The sequence below is a fragment of the Cololabis saira genome, chromosome 23 (assembly GCF_033807715.1).
Source record: "Cololabis saira isolate AMF1-May2022 chromosome 23, fColSai1.1, whole genome shotgun sequence".
NCBI classification, from domain to species: domain Eukaryota; kingdom Metazoa; phylum Chordata; class Actinopteri; order Beloniformes; family Belonidae; genus Cololabis; species Cololabis saira.
The window spans coordinates 20,052,139-20,070,642 of NC_084609.1; the positions used below are offsets into that span (position 1 = coordinate 20,052,139).

At 41.3% G+C, this 18,504-nt stretch overlaps 3 protein-coding genes and 1 long non-coding RNA gene across 10 annotated transcripts in view; 2 read left to right on the forward strand and 2 right to left on the reverse strand.

The window, feature by feature from the left end:
* Nucleotides 1-1,776, reverse strand: part of pphln1 (periphilin 1) — a 24,062-nt gene extending 22,286 nt beyond the window's left edge. For all 7 annotated transcript variants that reach the window (XM_061714763.1, XM_061714767.1, XM_061714765.1 and 4 more), the window contains exons 1-3: nucleotides 1,722-1,776; nucleotides 1,302-1,342; nucleotides 514-554 (exon numbers count right to left, since the gene is read on the reverse strand). In XM_061714763.1, coding sequence (XP_061570747.1) covers nucleotide 514 — 1 coding nt within the window. In that variant the 5' untranslated portion in view covers nucleotides 515-554; nucleotides 1,302-1,342; nucleotides 1,722-1,776. The remainder of the gene's footprint in view (nucleotides 1-513; nucleotides 555-1,301; nucleotides 1,343-1,721) is intronic.
* zcrb1 (zinc finger CCHC-type and RNA binding motif 1) lies at nucleotides 1,759-6,263 on the forward strand. Its single transcript, XM_061714768.1, has 8 exons — nucleotides 1,759-1,908; nucleotides 2,063-2,165; nucleotides 4,538-4,566; nucleotides 4,685-4,796; nucleotides 4,891-4,998; nucleotides 5,086-5,195; nucleotides 5,272-5,347; nucleotides 5,884-6,263. The coding sequence occupies exons 2-8, from the start codon at nucleotides 2,082-2,084 to the stop codon at nucleotides 6,025-6,027; spliced, it is 663 nt and encodes a 220-aa protein (XP_061570752.1). The 5' UTR covers nucleotides 1,759-1,908; nucleotides 2,063-2,081; the 3' UTR covers nucleotides 6,028-6,263.
* On the reverse strand, nucleotides 5,881-7,500 carry LOC133424268 (uncharacterized). The gene is made up of 2 exons (XR_009770858.1): nucleotides 7,152-7,500; nucleotides 5,881-6,731 (listed from the first exon to the last, which is right to left on the reverse strand). It is a non-coding gene; the product is annotated as an uncharacterized LOC133424268 (long non-coding RNA).
* Nucleotides 7,247-18,504, forward strand: part of yaf2 (YY1 associated factor 2) — a 24,511-nt gene continuing 13,253 nt past the window's right edge. Inside the window, exons 1-2 of the mRNA XM_061714769.1 lie at nucleotides 7,247-7,409; nucleotides 7,895-8,020. Of these exons, the coding sequence (XP_061570753.1) occupies nucleotides 7,384-7,409; nucleotides 7,895-8,020 (152 nt within the window). The 5' untranslated portion in view covers nucleotides 7,247-7,383. The remainder of the gene's footprint in view (nucleotides 7,410-7,894; nucleotides 8,021-18,504) is intronic.

Sequence of the window (18,504 nt, forward strand, 5' to 3'; positions counted from 1 at the left end):
AATTATTTTTATTATGTTCATTTGATTGGCTGATGGTCTTAGACAAATGTTTATTTTTTGCATTCTGGATAGTTAAGAGATTATTAATAAGTACAATTAATACATTTATTGTGTATGTTAATATAATTTAAGTTATGTTCAAATATTGCAATTTAAATTGCTAATAAAATCCTGGAATATTCTGGAAGTTTTGAAAATGTTTCTTTAGTAGTTTTTGAAAACAAAGGTTTGAATCGAACCGTGTATCAGGTGAACCAATACACATGAAAGTTAATATAAGTCAATACAGATTTATTTTGCATTGATCATTTAGCTTATCAATTAATTAGGTTCATATTCGTGACAAATGTAGCTGTGACCCCCGTTCACCCAATCTGTTTGGTCTTATTAATGTCCCGTCCCCAGCAAAAAGTACATGCAGGTTATGCTGTTATATCATCCCTACCAATGTTGAGAACAAACCTACGCCCTGGTCTAAATGAATGCTCAGTGTAGAGTTGGTCGTCCACTTACTCGTAAGACTGACGGGCTTTTGTTGGGATCTTCAAAACAGCCTATAAAAGAAAAGCATAATTAGTTATAAATGAGATTAATTAGATCATGTTTTTCCAGCACCTCAACATTCAACATTGCCATGGGTGCAGATCCCGGAGGGGACAAGTCCCCCCCAATTTCTGAAAAACATGAATTGTCCCCCCCAATAAAAATACCCTAAATTATTCAAAATTGAACAAATGTGTTTTCAGACTTAAAGGTTGAATATGTAGAATATTTATTAAAAATATATTTCTAAAAAAATCCACGGTGCGTTTTGAGGTGTACAGAATGAAAGCAATGGGTCCTGTTTTTTTTTAGAATTGTTTACCACCATAAGTGTGTTAAAACATGATCAGTTAGTTTAAACAACTTGTTTAGGGCTCCATATTTCATCCATATATCAATTGATCGTGCATAAAGTAGTCCCATAGGATAAAAGGAAGATGGTGAGAAGAATTTGAGATGAGTAGACACTACATGCCCAAAAGCCTTAAAATTATGATTTACGAATATAACAGTTAAGCAGTGACACACACTGTTGGCTGTTTAGGACAAATAAACAAGAAAGGTAAGCACAATAAATGATTCCCTGTGCAGGATTTTTTGGCGAGCCTTTACCAATTTATGGCATGGTATGAGTTGCATATAGGCAAAAAATTAAAAATTAAAATCACGTTGGTGTCCCCCCCCCAATCCTGACATAGATCTGCACCCCTGGCCCTGGTCTAAATGAATGCTCCATGTAGAGTTGGTCGTCCACTTACTCGTAAGACTGACGGGCTTTTGTCGGGATCTTCAAAACAGCCTATAAAAGAAATGCATAATTAGTTATAAATGAGATGAATTAGATCATGTTTTTCCAGTGCCTGACAGCACCGTGCAGGTCCATCACCACTTTAACATGCAACACAGCACCCACTTGTGAGCACACAGTCCTCACAACAGCAGCTAGAACAGTTTCATCTTCTGATCAAACTCACTGGTGTGCAGGACGAGCAGCTAAACTAAACATCTGCACGTTTATCTGACGGGACTAAAGGTCGTTTATCATCACTGCGACACCACAAACACGCATCTACGGACACGCGGGGCCTTTCACAGACCCAAGCATGCAAAATGACTATGGGTGTTTTTTTTTATTTCCAAGCATATAAGCAAAAAAGTCAAACAAAAACAAAACTCACCCTCCTCGGTGGTCCAGTTAGCTTAGCCGCGCTAGCTGCGTGAGCGGCGCTGTTTGAAACGTCATCAAGCTGCGACATTAGCCGGGTGTTTCTGTTAGCTTAGCATGTAAAGTCCCGCACAAATAAGACGAATTATTGTATTTTATCCACTATAAATCATGTTTTTGTAACGGAAATCCATTGGTCGGTAAGTTTATTGGTGAAATGACTTGACTGCTTGTAGAAACGTGTACAGTGGACGCATATAGCTGATGAACTGCACTCTGACTGCTTTATTATCACCTAGTAAAGTGATTTGCGTGAGATTGGGATAATTTTTGTGTGTTTTTATCACTTCTTAGTGTGTCCCGTGAGCCCACTATGAGCGGGGGTTTAGCACCGAGCAAAAGCACCGTGTACGTGTCCAACCTGCCCTTCTCTCTGACCAACAATGACTTACACAAGGTACCTGACTCTCTATTTCCTCCACAGGTTTATCAGTCATGCAAACACAGTCACTGTCTGGCTGAATATACAGTCATTTAAGACACACTATCAATATTAAGCATCACATTTCTGCTCAGTTTAGCATTGCTTTCATTTCATATTGATTATAGCAGAGTTGAATCTTCAGCATGTCACAAAGATTCTCAGTGGGTTTAAGATGTGGACTCTTCTGTTGTCATTTCCTGGGAATATAATTGTAATAATATTAATATTGTTGCTGTGTTTTGACCCCACCAACTGAGGCAAACCCAGATCATAATACTACTGCTCTGTGCGCGTGTGTGTGTAACTTAACCTGCTGTCCTTTTGAAACTGAGGACCATCTTTTTGTGACCATCGGATGTCTCTTTCCACTTTCAATTCAAATACATTTGTTAATCCTCAAAGGGGTATTTACAGTTAAATTTAAACATGCCTTCTGAAGGAATTAGAAGCTCCTTATGGCATCGTTTTGTGTTACAGATGTGCACACATTTGTTGCTACACGTCCATTAAAGACAAAATCCTACTAATAGTCCCTGAAATAACTTGAAACTGATGGAAGTAAAATAATTTATAAAAAATGTACTAATGAAAATCAGACTTTGTTTTTGAATTGAAGTTTAGCAAAAATATGAAAGAAAGACTGGCCTTGATAGTTGTTACCCTTAACTTGATATTTTGTAACTTGTGCAATATTTTGAGGTAATCACAGCAATCAGGTGATATCTGTAACTGTTTATGAGACTTCAGAACCTGTAGACAGATATTTTGGTCCACCCCTCTTGAGCAAATTGCTCCAATCATTTTAGATTTGTAGCTTTTCCTCCCCAGACTGCATGTTTCAGGGTTTTCCACAGATGGTCAATAGGATTTAGATCAGGGTGGATGGAGAACCACTTCAGAATAGCCCAATGTTTTAGTCTTTGCTATTTTTCAGTTTTGTTAGTTGTGTGTTTTAGTTCATTATCCTGTTGGGTGATCCATTAACTGAAATTGAGATCAAGCATTATGCTCCAGAATACCTTTGTAGTCTAGAGATTTCAAACTACCTGTACAGATTCAAGACATTTCAGTACCAGATCCAGAACATGCTGAGCCTTCTCCACGCTTCACGGTTCTTTCTGAAGTAATCATTCAAAGTCTTCTTTGAATGATTCATTTTCATCTGTGAACATAGAGCTGAAGTGATTCTCTTAAAAAGCTCCAGTTTTCTCTCATTTGTCCAACGGACATTCCCACAGAAGCTTTGCAGCTTGTCAACAAGCATTTTGACAATTCCAGTTTGTCTTGTTTCCCAAATTCCTTCAGCAGTGGAGTTCTCCATGGTGTCTTTAAGTCCATTTTGGTTTGAATAGAAACAGATAGTGTTATTTGACACTTATATATCTTGACCTTGAAGTTCACCTCAATTCTTAGAGTTGTTGTTACAGGCTATTTGGTTATCATTCATATCATCTGTCTCTTCATTGTATCATCAATTTTCCTGTTGCAGCAAAGGACAGGGAGGTTGCCAACAGTCCCATGGTCTTATAGCCTTTACCTTTTAATATGCTTGTCTGCAGTTTTCTTTTAATCTCTTCAGACAATTCTATGCTTGGTTTTCTCTGGTCCACGTTCAGTGTGGTGAACACCATGATACCAAACAGCAGAGAAACAACTTTTCACCCTTTTATTTTTTATTCAGCACAGTATAAAAAACAAAACAAGTAACATACAAATGTAAAAGAGTGATTTGTAATGTGCTAGTCTGAGGCAAAAAGCCCAATGGGCTTATACGAGGCCTCTGCCTATGTAAAATACTGCAAAAGATTGTACTAAGATTTAAAATATGCAGAATACATGATTGCAGTCTAAAAACATATTGACTGACTGGAAGATTGAAGACATCTGTGATGCTTATACAGGATATTAACAGGTCACCATTGTCACATTATTTTCAGTCTTTTCCTGGGTAAACATTTATCACGGCCGGTTCCATTATTTTTTTTTTTTCTTTCTTTTATTAATGATTGTTTTGGACAATAATTCAAAAGCAATGTCTGATTTTCATTAGATTATGTTCAGTAAATTATTGTTTGTCATTATTTTGTCATTTTAGTCATTTCAGTGATCATTATGAAATTTTCTTTCTTTAGTAGAGGGGAACCACATGTGTAACTTGTCAGATCATACATTTATTGCTGTATTTAGCAAATTGGAGGCTATTACCTATTTGCATATTTAAATACAGGTGATTATCTTTTATTTGACCTTACAGTGTGTGTGTTAATAATACATTTTTTTGAATAAAATGCAAATACGAGACAAATTCAACATTCTTACTGAATAACGCCAGTGTTTTGTTTCAGCTGTTCACCAAATATGGAAAGGTGGTAAAGTAAGTGATGTTTCTGTCATACATTATTCCGTATCAATCTTAGAGCAATATTCAAAACAAATTATACTACAACATAATTCACGAGCTCTGGATAATTATTAATAATGTTTACTTCCAGGGTTACCATTGTGAAGGATAAAGACACTCGCCAGAGTAAAGGAGTGGCATTTGTTCTCTTCCTGGACAGAGAATCGGCACATAATTGTACAAGAGCAATAAACAACAAACAAGTGAGTTCCACCAGTTTTCACACATCAGATAGGATGAAATGCAGTCTCTGTAATAGAAGTTGACTTGTCAGAGTGACATGTGTTTGTCTTGCAGCTATTCGGCAGACAAATTAAAGCCAGCATTGCCGTAGACAACGGCAGAGCAACTGAGTTCATCAGGAGACGGAACTACACAGACAAGACGAAATGTTACGAATGCGGGGTAAACTGGCTTCTGTCCTGCTGACTGTGCAGCTTTTGTTAATTTAGAGTCAAAGATATCTTAATAGTTCCATTCTTTTCTTTTTAGGATACAGGACATCTTAGCTACGCATGCCCCAAAAACATGCTCGGAGAGAGGGAACCTCCGAAGAAGAAAGAAAAGAAAAAGAAGAAAAAGTTACAACAGTCTGAGCAAGTGTAAGTATCATGCGGAAGAGGTTTTTTCCTATAAATTGCATACACGTCACTGTACATTTTTACTTTTTCTTTTTAGTGAAGAAGAGCCAGAAAGTGAAGAAGAGGGAGAAGATCCAGCCTTGGATAGTTTAAGTCAAGCTATAGCTTTTCAGGTAAGAATGCACAGACAGAAAAGAGACTATTGCATTACGGCTTACAAGTTTATATTAGGTCTGCGACTGGAACCAAACCCACATGAAACATCCACTCAAATAAAAATTGTAACCCACACATACAAGTCATACCATGAAAGGTGATGTAAATAATATTGATCATCACTTAACACTGAAATGTTCTTTTTTTGTTATTTGCATATTGTTTGGACTGGCACTGCTACCTACACTTTGCTGCAGGAACCCCTTAATGTTGGAAAAATGCTTAGACTGAGCTTGACATTGGAGAGTAAGAAGTTCAAATAACACAAAGACCTCCACAAGAACCAGACCGGAGGGGGAGATTTGTTCTTTTCCAGGGTTAATTTTATGAATAAACTCTTGATGTTAATAAAGTACACAGACTCAAAAATAGAGACAATTCTTCAGAAAAACCTATTCATAAAGTACTATTTGCAATGGGAGCCTGTTGTTTTTCCTAAATGTATATTGTATTGTATTATAAATGGTCATCTTTTTGTTTTTTGTCCATCCAGCAAGCCCACGTCGAGGAAGAGGAGAAAAAACAGAGGAGGCAAGCAGAAGAGGACAGTGCTCATGCGTCGACATCCTCCGAATCCAAGAAGCGAAGGATCAAAAAAAGTGCATACTTCAGTGACGAGGAGGAGCTCAGCGACTAATAACTTAAACAGACTTAAAGAACATTTTTATAATTTTTTTCATAGTATTTCAAAAGCTGTATTTTGTTTAGCAATATGGTGTTTAAACAAAGAAAAGAGAGCCGCCACTAACAGATGACCCCTGCACCCCCCCAATAAACCTTTTAATAAATGCAAAAAGCTGAATTATTCATGGCGTGACTGTGTCTATGAAGATTGTTTGTTCGTTTTTATCACTCAATAAAATCTTGACTTAAGACATAGCCTACATTTCTTGGTCAGATGCAGAAAACAGATCATTTACTTCTTGCCTTTTTCCAATAAAGTGAAAGCTTTTTTTTCCCTATATTTGTTTTGCAGTTTTTTGTTGTTTTTGTACATATGGTGACAAATGGGTCATTTGAGCATACAATTGCTGTATTTGATCAGATGCAAACAAAGAAGGGGACATTCCAATTAAAAAGGGGGGGGGGGGGAATCAAAACATCCCACGTTGACCTATGCTATGAAAATGTAAAAGCTATGTTTCTGATTTCCCTGCAGTGAAACCCCATCGTTTGGATATTATGGAGATTTTCACTATGTCCTTGTTGTGAAGCGTCTCAGGAACCCCTGGATCCTCATGTGCTTTTTGTCCCCTCTTGCGTCAGCATGCAAAGTGAGCCAAGGATTTCCCCAACGTTCCTGCGTATGATCCTCCGGTATAAACAGCTGCAGTATATCTGCTGTGTGTGAAGATATAATAAAGAGAATTGATATTAACAGGGATGTGTCAATGAACACCGATGAAAACACTGCATTTTGTGATTATTTATTTAATTTTAGCTTGGGATTGTATACATTAAAAGATAATAGATAAATGAATGCGCTGTAAAAAACCATTTTATCTGTGATGCGATAGGGAGGATGGCGTGTATGGTGCGAAACCATTTATTTCACACGAGTTGTGTTTAATGTGTCACACATCCTATCCCCTCTTTATGTCCTCCTCCTTTTTTCCAGGTTTACAAACTAGGTATTTTAAAAATGTAATTTGTGCTAAGGGTCGTTGAGTGAAGATCACCGTCTGAGAAGATCAAAAGTGTTATAACAATCATATAAAGCGAATATTTATCGAGCACAAAACAGAAAGAAGTGGCGCTTACCGGGGTGTCCCTGAACGCAGCACTGATTCATGAAGAGGAATGTCAGCCACGGGAAGTAAGCGCGCCGCTGATTGGCCGACGCGTGGTCACGTGTCTATTTCCCAAGCGGAGTTTCCACGACAGCTGGAAGCCGAGCGGCACAGGCGCATCGCTTCTTTAGCTAAAATAACGAGAATAAAAAAACCCGAGTGTTCTGCTCGTCTCAGCTCCTCCAGATTCTCCCTGGTCTGGCATGGGCGACAAGAGGAGCCCCACAAGGTGAGCAGCGGCGCGGCGAGGGCTTTAATACTCCATCCTAGGGAGGGGAAGGGGAGGAAAAAAAGGGGTTTCTCTCCGCGGTTTCTCCCTCTCCCTCTCTCTCACCGCGTGTGTGTGTGTGTGTGTGTGTGTGTGTGTGTGTGTGTGTGTGTGTGTGTGTGTGTGTGTGTGTGTGTGTGTGTGTGTGTGTGTGTGTGTGTGTGTGTGTGTGTGTGTGTGTGTGTATTAGTGCGCTGGTGCTAAAACCTCATCGGCAATTACAGTGTCAGATCACAGCGCGCCTGCAGATGATTTCCTAAACCCTATAGGCTCAGCCAGATGTGTGCCATCGATATCCTCGTCGGATGAGAGCCGGACTAACTCGCGTCTCCTCTCCCTTCCCTCCTGTTTTCATTTTTTTAATTCCCATTCTTTCCCCCCTCCTCCTCCCCTCCTCTCTTTTTTTTTTTTTTTTTTGTTTTCTATATTTATTGTCTTCAAAAAAGGCCGAAGCGTCAACCGAAGCCCTCCTCCGACGAGGGGTTCTGGGACTGCAGCGTGTGCACGTACAAGAACACGGCGGAGGCTTTTAAGTGCATGATGTGTGATGTCAGGAAGGGGACATCAACAAGGTAAGGCTTTTTAAGGAACATAACCTTTGTGTGTTTGACATTAGCAGGCCTCGGTGAGGGGGTCCCCGGGGATGTGTGGGGCTGCCACCCTCCTCTTTCTGTGTTTGTACCATGTAGGGCTGTTCGATTTTGCCCAAAAATAAAATCTCGATTTTTTTCTCTCAAAATCCGATTTTCGATTACGATTACGATTATTTTGTGAATTGACAAAAGGCAAAGAAATGATTTCAAATATGCTTTTTTTTTATTGAACATTTGCCCCATTGGGCTTTAAGTGCAAACTTTGCTCTTATTAAACCAAAAATGAATGAATAAAGTGCAAAACTCTGTAAAATAAGTTGAAAAAAAGTTTTAAAAAATATAATAAAATATAAAGTTTTATCTCTGAAAAAATAAATCAGCAAATCAGCACTTGCAAACATACTGTAAGTTATATTTCCAATTAAATAAAACAAGACATTTTCTAATGAAACTAAACTGGGTCTTTGCATGCTAAATAATAATACAACCCATGAAGGAGGTAGAGGTGTGTAATGTCACTCAATACATTTGCTATTCACATTTGCAAGTTTTTTGCAAGGAACACGAGCCGGTCTAGCGCATCTGGCTTGAGGGATGCCCGGTGGCATGTTACAACGCCCCCTCCTACAGTAAAGAGCCTCTCCCATGGGGCACTTGTCGCAGGTATTGAGAGGTATTTCCATCAATCATTAATATGGTATCAATCATTAATATGTGTGCAGACAAGGTAAAAAAAAAAAAAAAGTGAAAAATCGATTTTACGATTTTCACGTTTTAACATTGTTCTAATTACATAATCGCGATTACGATATAAAATCGATTAATCGAACAGCCCTAGTTTGTACCATGTAATAATGGGATGATTAACTGTTTATTACACCCTCAACCGTCCTCCACCATGCGTTTAATATGTAATTTGTGTAAAAGAAACAAATGCCAGTCCTCAAACTAGTGGTCGTTTCACTTCTCCTACCTTGAAATTTGAGGGTTATTACTTTTCAGATATTTATTGCAAATGTGTGTTTACAAAGTTGTATTGTTTTTTATTATAAGGCTGCCTGAAAGCACCCTCTTTTAGGTTTAGATCAAGTCATTGATTGGCTATGGAAGAAAATTCAATTTATTTGCTTTCAAAAAGTCTTGATTTCCTCCTTTAATGTGTTGTGGATCATTACATATTTGCTCTTGTAGCGTTTGCCTGAATGTGGGCACAGAGCATAGACCTATACACCTTAAAATTCATTTTGTTACGTCTATTGTCAGTCACGTCATCAGTAAACACCAGGGAGCTGGTTCCACTGGAAGTCATACATCCCCCATACCACAACACTGCCTCCACCATGTTTGACACATGATGTGATTTACTTTGGATCATGATCATTTGGATTCCTTCTCCATACTTTTTTTCTTCATGTCATTGTGGTTTCATTTATCTAAATAATCTGATACCAGAAGTATGAAGTTGTTTTTTTTTCCTGGCAAAAGTCTAATCCGTTTTTTATTATCTTGAAGGGTTTGCACCTTATTGCAAACAGTCGGTATCTAAATTCATGATGATGTCTCTTGATTGTAGACACTGATAAAGATACACCTGCCATCTCCAGGGTATTCTTGACTTCTTTTGATGCTGCAAAGGGTTTGTGGTTTAAGGAAAGGATCTGTGATCATTCACTTTAGCTGTCCTCTGTGATATTATTGGCTTTTTGATATTTTTTATTTTATTTTTTTATTTTGTTGTTTTGGTCTTACCTAAGGTTTCTGCTGTCTCTTATATATTCATGTTGTTTTCTTCATCCTAATCATGGCTTCCACGACTACGACATCATATTGGTGTTTTCAGTTTCATTGCTTTCCCTCATTATCTGATATTCACCTTCTACTTGCTTCATTAATCTTGAGGTAACGAGGGAATGAACAACATCTGGACATCAGTTAGGATGGAGGTACTTTGCTTAAAGTGGCTGTAATCCTTAAATGCTAAATACTATATATTTGTGAAACCTCTAAAATTAAAGATGAAAGTCTACACTTTTATCACATCTTAATCCACCGCAGTGTATCAAGCCAGAATCATAAAACTGTCATCGTCCAAATACTTTAAGACGATAATACAAGCTCAGCACTGCCTCAAACTCAGTTTGATGATTTTTACCTCGCACTTAACCTCGAACTAGTTTATCCATCTCCTTGTTCTTGCTCGTGTATTGGCACTGTAATATTAGGAAGAGCTTGCTGTTAATGTGCACGCATTCATCTTGTTGCCCCGGCGATATTTGTAACTGAAAGCGGCTGTAATATAGCTCCCTCTCAAAGGGGTGCACATGACCTTGCTTGGAGATACTCATACACATAAATAAACAGCATAAAAGGCGCATACGCTACCGCCCCCCCCCCCCCGCGTTCCCGTGCCTGATATTTCCCCTGACATCGGTGATTTGAAGCAGGAAATTACAGTTATTCCTGAGTGGCAGTCATTATCAGGAGGAAAACACAACAAAGAGCGGAGGAGAGGAAGTGAAGCTGTCCGGTCGGGCTGCGAGACACAATGCTTACTGTTTTGTGATCTCCTTCTTTAATGCATCACTAATTATCCTCTGCATTTGCACAACTTTTTCTGGTGATTAAGCAAGTACAAGAAATAAAACAAACAACAAAAAAGGATCTTTGATGGTGCTGTGTGTGTGCGTGTGTGTGCGTGTGTGTGTTTGTGTGGGAGGGCTAGTTGTGAAAAGAGATTGTCAGCAGCTGCCAGACAGACAGCCATAGCTCATTACTATGCAACAGCTAAATCAGCCTGCTGTCATCAGAGGCACACACACACACACACACACACACTCACACACTCACACACACACACACACACACACACACTCACTCACTCACTCACTCACTCACTCACTCACTCACTCACTCACTCACTCACTCACTCACTCACTCACTCACTCACTCACTCACTCACTCACTCACTCACTCACTCACTCACGCACTCACTCACTCACTCACTCACTCACTCACTCACTCACTCACTCATGCCCAGATGCTCTCATCATGCAGATTTTCAACATGACTGCATACATATCTGTGGGCAAATACACACCCGTAAACACCTCAAGTGCAGGCTTTTTGAGTTTGACTGTAGTGGCAGACGTGCTCCTGTCATCATGTCCATCTCATTGCAGCTGAGGGTCGATAGTTGAGCACACTTCATCCACTCAGGCGTGTCTCTATGAGGGAGGGGGGGGGGAAGAAGAAAAAATCAGCTTTCAGCTCTGCCAAGAACCCGTCTGAATACTCGTGACACCAAAAGCCGTGGCGTCCTTTATCTTCTCCATCCTGACATTTTTGGGAAGCTGGCAAGGACACGCGAGCGAGAATTCCTCATGACAAACCCCCCCCCCCAACACTCTCAGGCAGAACATTTTGAAGGGAAAAACGCCTGCGAGGCGGTCTCGTCTAATGTCAATAACCTCCCGTCTCCCGCCAGCTGCAGTGCTGCAGAAATATTGGAGTAACGGGGCTGTTGTGCTCTTCCAGGATGACACACGTGAACGCGTAGACACACGAACCCGCGCGGCCAAGCACTGCAGCAAAAGTGGCTGCACAGGTGGTCGCAGCTGTATGAGGCCGAACACGCCAGACAAAGCGGGTTTCTCGGCGATGAAGGGCGAACGGCACTGAGAATATAAATGCGAGTTAACGCCGAACTCAGGCAAATTTCAGCGATAAGTAAATAAGCATGACTGAACTGCAGCGAGGTAAAGAATTAACGCCTAACGGAGTTGTAGAGTACGCAGCAGCTCCTGGACCGTCGCCACAGAAGCTGGTCGAAGACAACATACGAGAAAAATAATGGTGTGTTTATTCAGTGATGTCTGTCAGGGCATGAGGGCAGTCCTGCCGCTGAGATCCCCGCGATGTGGTGAGATGGTTTACCTCGGGGGTCCAAAGTCAGCAGTTGATGGAAAGCAGGAGGCTGTGCAGAGACTACAGACAGATGCATCAGCAGAGTCGCACCGGCTTATCTCAGTTGTGAATAGAAGACTGTTTGATTGATGCAAAAGTGGAAAAAGTGAGGCCTGAACACAGAAAGTTTTTCTGCTCCACGTCTCCACTTGTGGAGAAAATGCTCTCTCAGTTTGAATGTGATGAAGTCATTTGTGCATGTTGTCACAGAAGAAATATGTTGGTCTTCTACTGCAGGCTGCTAGTTACACCATTTAATTAAAGCTGTCTTAGAGGAGCTCCAGGAGGTGGAAGTGACGCTGCAGCCTTCAGAAATAATGGCTCAAATACCGTCCTTTAGCAAAAGACACAGAACACCTCCCACTGCAGCCATTATGACTTGTCCTGGTTTAGATCGACATCCTTAAGCGTACAAGGACAGAGAAGACATGTTTCGGCTGTGAGTCTTGTGTTTTTTGGAATTAAAGCTGAAAATATCATGTGCAGCGTTGCTGACAGCCATTAAGCCTAAACGCCCTCCTCAGCCAAACGCTACAGGCTGTAACGGAGCAGCGTGTGACCTTCTCTGGTGTTGGTACCATCTGCAACAGTTCACTGAGCTGATCTGACAACTAAGAGCCACCCAGGAGACGCTCCACACCGAGAAGCCTGTTTGGCAGCTTTAGCGCGTATTTTCTGCAGGTCACGACAGTGAGCCTGATCATGCCCCTATTAGCTCTCTCCCGTTTGTCTTACCTCTCTCCGCGGCCGTCGTTTGCTGGCTTCCCGCCCCTCCCCTGGAGTTGAACTTAACCCTGGGCAGTTTTCTGACAGGATGACTGATGTGCGGGGTTTTTGTCAGGTTCACTGAAACAAGCACAAGCAACTCTGGCTGGCTGGGAGCCCGTCAGCGTTTGGCTGCGGAGAGCTGGTTTTTTTCATGCCCAGCAAAAGCTCACCCTCGCAGTTAAAAAACTGGGCTGTCGTTGCAATAGTCGAGCATATGTGGTGCTGGATTTTTGGCACTTAAAGTTACATAAAAAGGGAGACATGTAAAATACAGTTCTGCCAGTTAATATCTCTTCATTCAATGACTCTCAAAACCCTTCTGCGTTTGATTTAAGTTCATCTACATCTACATCTAAAGATGATTTTTGATGCAGAAATGCGGCTCAAACTTAATGAATCCGGTCAGTGACTGCTTTTAGTCGACATCTTTTACAGAGAAGATAAGGATCGGCCCGCAGGAGCTGCGTGACTGCTTGAAACAGAGCGTCGTGAGTCATGGCGGAGAGTTGCAGAGATGAGGCTGTCCTCACGCTGGGTGGAGGATCCTAAAAAAGGTCTTGGGTTCAATTTGAACACTTATTAACATTATATTACATTTTATTTCTTAGAAAAATCTGCAATGATGAAACTGTGTGCAACGGAAATATGTGCAAATGTGAGTTTCAGTCAGTGTATTTTATTAGTCGTTGAGCAGAATGTGTTTTTTAAAGGCTGATGTTAATAACAAAATAGGGTAAGCACAAGCATGTAATTTAAAATTAAGTGAGACACAAACATTTTTGGCAATAAACCTTAGGCTGCGTTGTCTTTGTTTGCGTAAAAAGGTCTCTTATTTGTTTTCAGAGCAATTATGAAAGAAAAAAACAGACGTAATCAAAAACACTCAAATCTCTCAACAGCCACGCTGATAAAAACCACCTTTGATCCAGATTTGACGCCACAAATTTCTGTCTTTACCCGCCTTGATTTGAATAAAAGCCATAAAGAAAAATAGAAAAGAAAGGAAGGAAAACAAATCAGACGTTCATGTCAGTTATCCTGCGATGCTTGGCTGACTGTTTTAAACGATCTGTCACTGCTTTTGGATGAGACGGTAAAAAAAGACAAACACAAGCTCTGCTCCTGGTGATCTAATGAGATCTCCTATTGTTGATCCAATCATCAAGTTGGCAGTTAGTCTATTCCTTAGACAAATATTGCATCATTAAATAAATAGATGATAAGACTGGCTGGGGTAGCTACAGTTTACCGGGTTTTAGACAATATGCATAACATTAGTAGATTTATGAGTGTTGAAGCGACGGCATTCTTGGAGACGTGTGAGAACCATGAAGCAACCTAAGCTGAACTTATGATTTACAGGCGGAATCATCACGAGTTGAAGCTGGAGCGTGCTACCATGATGTTAGTTGTTAGGTTTCCAATACAGTGGAGGGCTTTTCTATGTGTTGGCCTCTCTAGTCTTGTCTGATTCAAGCTGGGTTTGTTCCACGATGCGATTTGTGTCAACAAATGATTAGGAGTTTTGCAAAAAGCGACCAAAATCTTTAGTCTGTGACTTAGACCCCGTCCACACGTAGCCGGGTATCTGCTAAACTGAAGATATTTTCCTACGTTTGGACCTGTCATCCACATGAAAACGCAAATAAACGAATGTTTAAAAAAACTCCGGGCAAAGTGAAGATTTTTGAAAACTCCGTTTATGTAGATGCGTGTAGACAGAGACAACCGGAGTTTTGCATTTTCGAACGTCACATTATGCTCCAAAACAACAACAAATCTGCTCTGACGTGCAACCTTTGTTTACTACAGAACTACAGATGATCCAGCATCTGTTGTCCAAGCTATTTATTAAATAAATGGTCTCTGGTCTTGACCACCGCTTACTGCGTTACACCGACGCAGAGCCTACGCCGTACCCTAGTAGGCTACGGCGTAGGCTACGGCGTAGGGCTGCGTCGATTTAACGCGGCAGCTCCGTGGCGACCGAGAAGGAGACGCGCCTGCCGGGGAAGCTGCACCGCGGAGGCGCAGCTTCCCCGTGAGCCGCGGATGATCTACAGGTTAGAATGCTTATGAATGTGGTCGAAAACGCAGATCTTCGGTTATGTGAGGAAGGGTTTTTTTTTTAAAAACGATGTAATGTGGATACAAATTATTTTATAAACGGAGGGGGGGAAATATTCGGTTTTAAAAATACCCGGCTACTTGTGGACGGGGTCTTACTCACACACAGGAGCCAACTGGACACTCTTCGCGGTCGGTGTTTCTTGTTTTCTCACGATTTTTCCCATTTTAATCACCCAGTGCTCTACCTAAGTCAGTCCTGGGCATTGCTCCCCTCTGCCAACCCCGGGAGGCCCTGCATTGAGCTCAAGTCTCCTTCTTATTCTGAGGAGTGAGCAGGCCGCTTCTTTTCACCAGACAGGGTGAGGTTTCTCTGGCCGGACGTAGCGCGTGGAAGGATCACGTTATTCCGGCCAGATCCAGAGGGGGCATGTATAGACCAGGACTGCTGCACGTATAAAGGCCATTTCACCAACCCCACCCAGGGTGTGGGTGCTGAAGTCATGGGGGAACTTAACACGCACTCAGCACCCACAGGGTCCCCGGTGAGAACTAAACCCAGGACCTTCTAGCTGTGAAGAGGCAGCACCACCAGCTGCAACACCGTGCGCCGACAGTCGGTGTTTCTGACTCCCCGGGTTGTGTCTTGCAGACACTGTCGTCATATCATTAAATAGCCAACAGATTCCTTCCTGCTATTCACTCAAGACAGCCAGGTGGTTGGATACAGGTCCCGCCCCCATGTACGGTTTCACTGCTGGCACGTAGCATGTGTAGGTGCAGCTTGATCGGCTGGTTTTTGCATCAAATGCAAATTAATGACAAAACTTCAAGCGAGACCCAACGGACCCATAATTCAGTTTTGAGAATGCTTGATGTCACCAAAGAAGCACCAATACAATATTAGGACCAGATATCAATCCTGATATTTTAAGTACATGGGCTGGTTATTGAAAAATTTAACCGATCCACGAGCTAATCTGTTCATTTCATCCCATTTAGCTTTTATCCAAAGCGACATACAACAGAGGAATTACAAATCAAGCCACAGTTAGATAGTACATCTCAGAGTAGGTGCACATAAGGCAGTATTTAAATTAGTGCAGCTTAGTGCCACTAAGACGACATTCAAGTGCAGCTTGGCAAGTTAAAAGGGGGGGAGCGGAGTTCAGGAATGAGGATGTTCTTGAAAGAGGACAGTTTTCAGACACGACTGCTCCTTCACCCCACAGGTAACTTGCTCCGCCATCGAGGAACGAGGGGGGAGAGCGGCCTCGACTGTGTGCGTGAGGAGAAAGCAGTGTGTTTTCATGTGATGAGCCAGTGCTGGTGAAGGGATGTTAGCCTTCACGGTCAGGTTCACGTAGGCAGGTGTGGCCCCGACGGGCCGCCAGGGAAGCTCAACGAGCAGAGGTGTGAGGTGGGTGTTTAACCAACCCGTCTGGGTCCATTAAAGACCAGACGTGCCGCCACATTCTGGACCTTTTGTAGCAGTTTGATGTAACAAGCTGGAAGCTGGTGAGGAGGGAGTTGCAGTAATCGAGTGGGGGGTATGACCATGGCCTGTATCAGGAGATGCAAGTCAGATACGGGCCTATTTTTCAGATGTTGTTGAGAACAAAGTGACACCACCGCTACACCGATGCAACATGGTCAGAGAAAGATAACTAGTCATAAAACATGGCCCTCTGGGTTTTTGTAACCATTGTGGGAACAACAGCAGGAGAGGCAATATTTATGGTGATATCGATGGCTGAACGAATGATGTGCAGGGATAAGGAGGACTTCGGTCTTAGATGGGGGAAGTTATGCAGAGAGGATGTTGCTGACATATGATTTTGTTTTTTGGTGCATGTTTTATTTCATTTATTTACATTTGATAAGATTTTACTTGGAATTTGAATGTGCACAATTATTCATTGCTGCTGGAGTAGAATCTTTTTTTCTTGTAGAAAACTGAACAATACTTCATTAAATGTAAATTCCTGCTGTTAAATTATATTTTGGCTCAGTAATTTATTGTTTAGTTTGGAAGGACATGTTGAAGTCAGTCCTGATGTCTTTAGTCTCTGTGCAGCTCTCTGTTGCAACGGATATGCAAACATTGATATCGGTATCAAGACTAAAATCGGCAGATCCAAGCATCCCTGGACGCCCCCTGGATGTGTTCAAAGCCAATGCTCAGCATCGCTGCTGGTGTTTCCAACATATACGTATGAGTGAGAGGTTAAAACTCTTTTACTAGCTTTTAGTGTTCTTCTGCTCAAAAAATGCCAAATAAATTGGAAACAAAAAACAGGATGTTGGTTTTTGTGTATTACCCTTTTGTGCAAAAAAAAAAAAACAAAAAACAGAAAGCAGGACTGTAGAGTTACACATTTCAAATTTGCAGGCCCTCTGATAAACTGCTGGGGTTGTGTTGATTTTTCTGCAACTCCTATGATGTGAAACTATTGAATGAATCTGTTTTTTTTTTGTTTTTTTTTAAGGGTTAGAAATCACATCCACTTACCTTTTAAAGCATCCCTTTAATCATATTGTGTCATGTGATCATGTTTGCTGGTAACAGCTGCTCAAATGGCTTAATGATTTTTCTGAAGTGATATTTTGTATGAAAAGCATAGTTCCAGGATAAAACAGATAAGCGTACGCGTGGAACAGAATACCAGCAAGCATTTGATGTCCCGCCACACCGTTTAAGCGATTATCACCACCAATAAGCTCCACATTTGCCTCGGTTCTGTGGCTCCCTGGTTTGTACTGAGGGCGTACACCCCCGGACGATGAGGCTAGCTGTTATCACGTCCATGTGGCTCAAGATTACAGCGACGTGATAAGCCTGTAATTACTGCGGTGACGCTGATGCATGACACTCTGCTCCGTGTGTTTGTGTAGGCAGGCGTTGGTGTGAGAGGAGACTGTAGCACAGTGCGGTCAGTGGGCTGTGGAAGGTGTCATAAACCACAGGACGTGGGGAGCCATCTGTCTCTGTTATACACATGCACACACACACGCATACATGTATGTACAGGCAGGGAAATACATTAATCATCAGGTTGGATCAGCTCACAGGCGCAGGAGACAACCCGCTGATATATATTAAAACAAAACAAAAAAAAACTGTCGCACACACGCCTTCACCTGGATTGAGGCGGTCCAACGGAGCATAAAATAAGCCGTTTCACAAAGATCTTACAATCATCACAGAACTGTGAGCTGAGATGTGTTTATAGCTGCATGCTCTGCTGCATACATGCAGACTTCTCCGCTCTCCTGTGGGATGTTTGCTCATCACAGCATTCTCGATAATTGATAGGACACAGTCCAAACAGCTGCAGAACTCTGTGTTTCGGATGCATCTCACAAGGCAACAGTTTTAAAAAGGGAGATGGTCAAACATTGGCTTTTCAGCCTTTCAAAGCTGGATGCGGTAGCATTTCACTGCCTCTGAAGTCCGAATAGTGGATATTTTATGTTTTTATTTTAAAAGTGGACAGTTCAGTCCAAAATTGTATAAATATCTGCACTTGAATCCGTGGATAAAAAAATGTATTTTGTTCTTTATGTGTTGAGCACATTTTTGCACGATAGAAGTCAAACAATTCAAAATTAATAGCTCTTTTTATCATATTTTTATTGATTCTTCCCTTTTTTTGAAAGCAAAA

What these genes read in the sequence shown, in the direction of transcription:
- zcrb1 (XM_061714768.1), top strand. Translation starts at nt 2,082, where the DNA reads ATGAGCGGGGGTTTAGCACCGAGCAAAAGCACCGTGTACGTGTCCAAC. An exon ending in CCAACAATGACTTACACAAG is followed by an intron (nt 2,166 to 4,537) that starts GTACCTGACTCT and finishes GTTTTGTTTCAG; the next exon opens with CTGTTCACCAAATATGGAAA. An exon ending in AAATATGGAAAGGTGGTAAA is followed by an intron (nt 4,567 to 4,684) that starts GTAAGTGATGTT and finishes GTTTACTTCCAG; the next exon opens with GGTTACCATTGTGAAGGATA.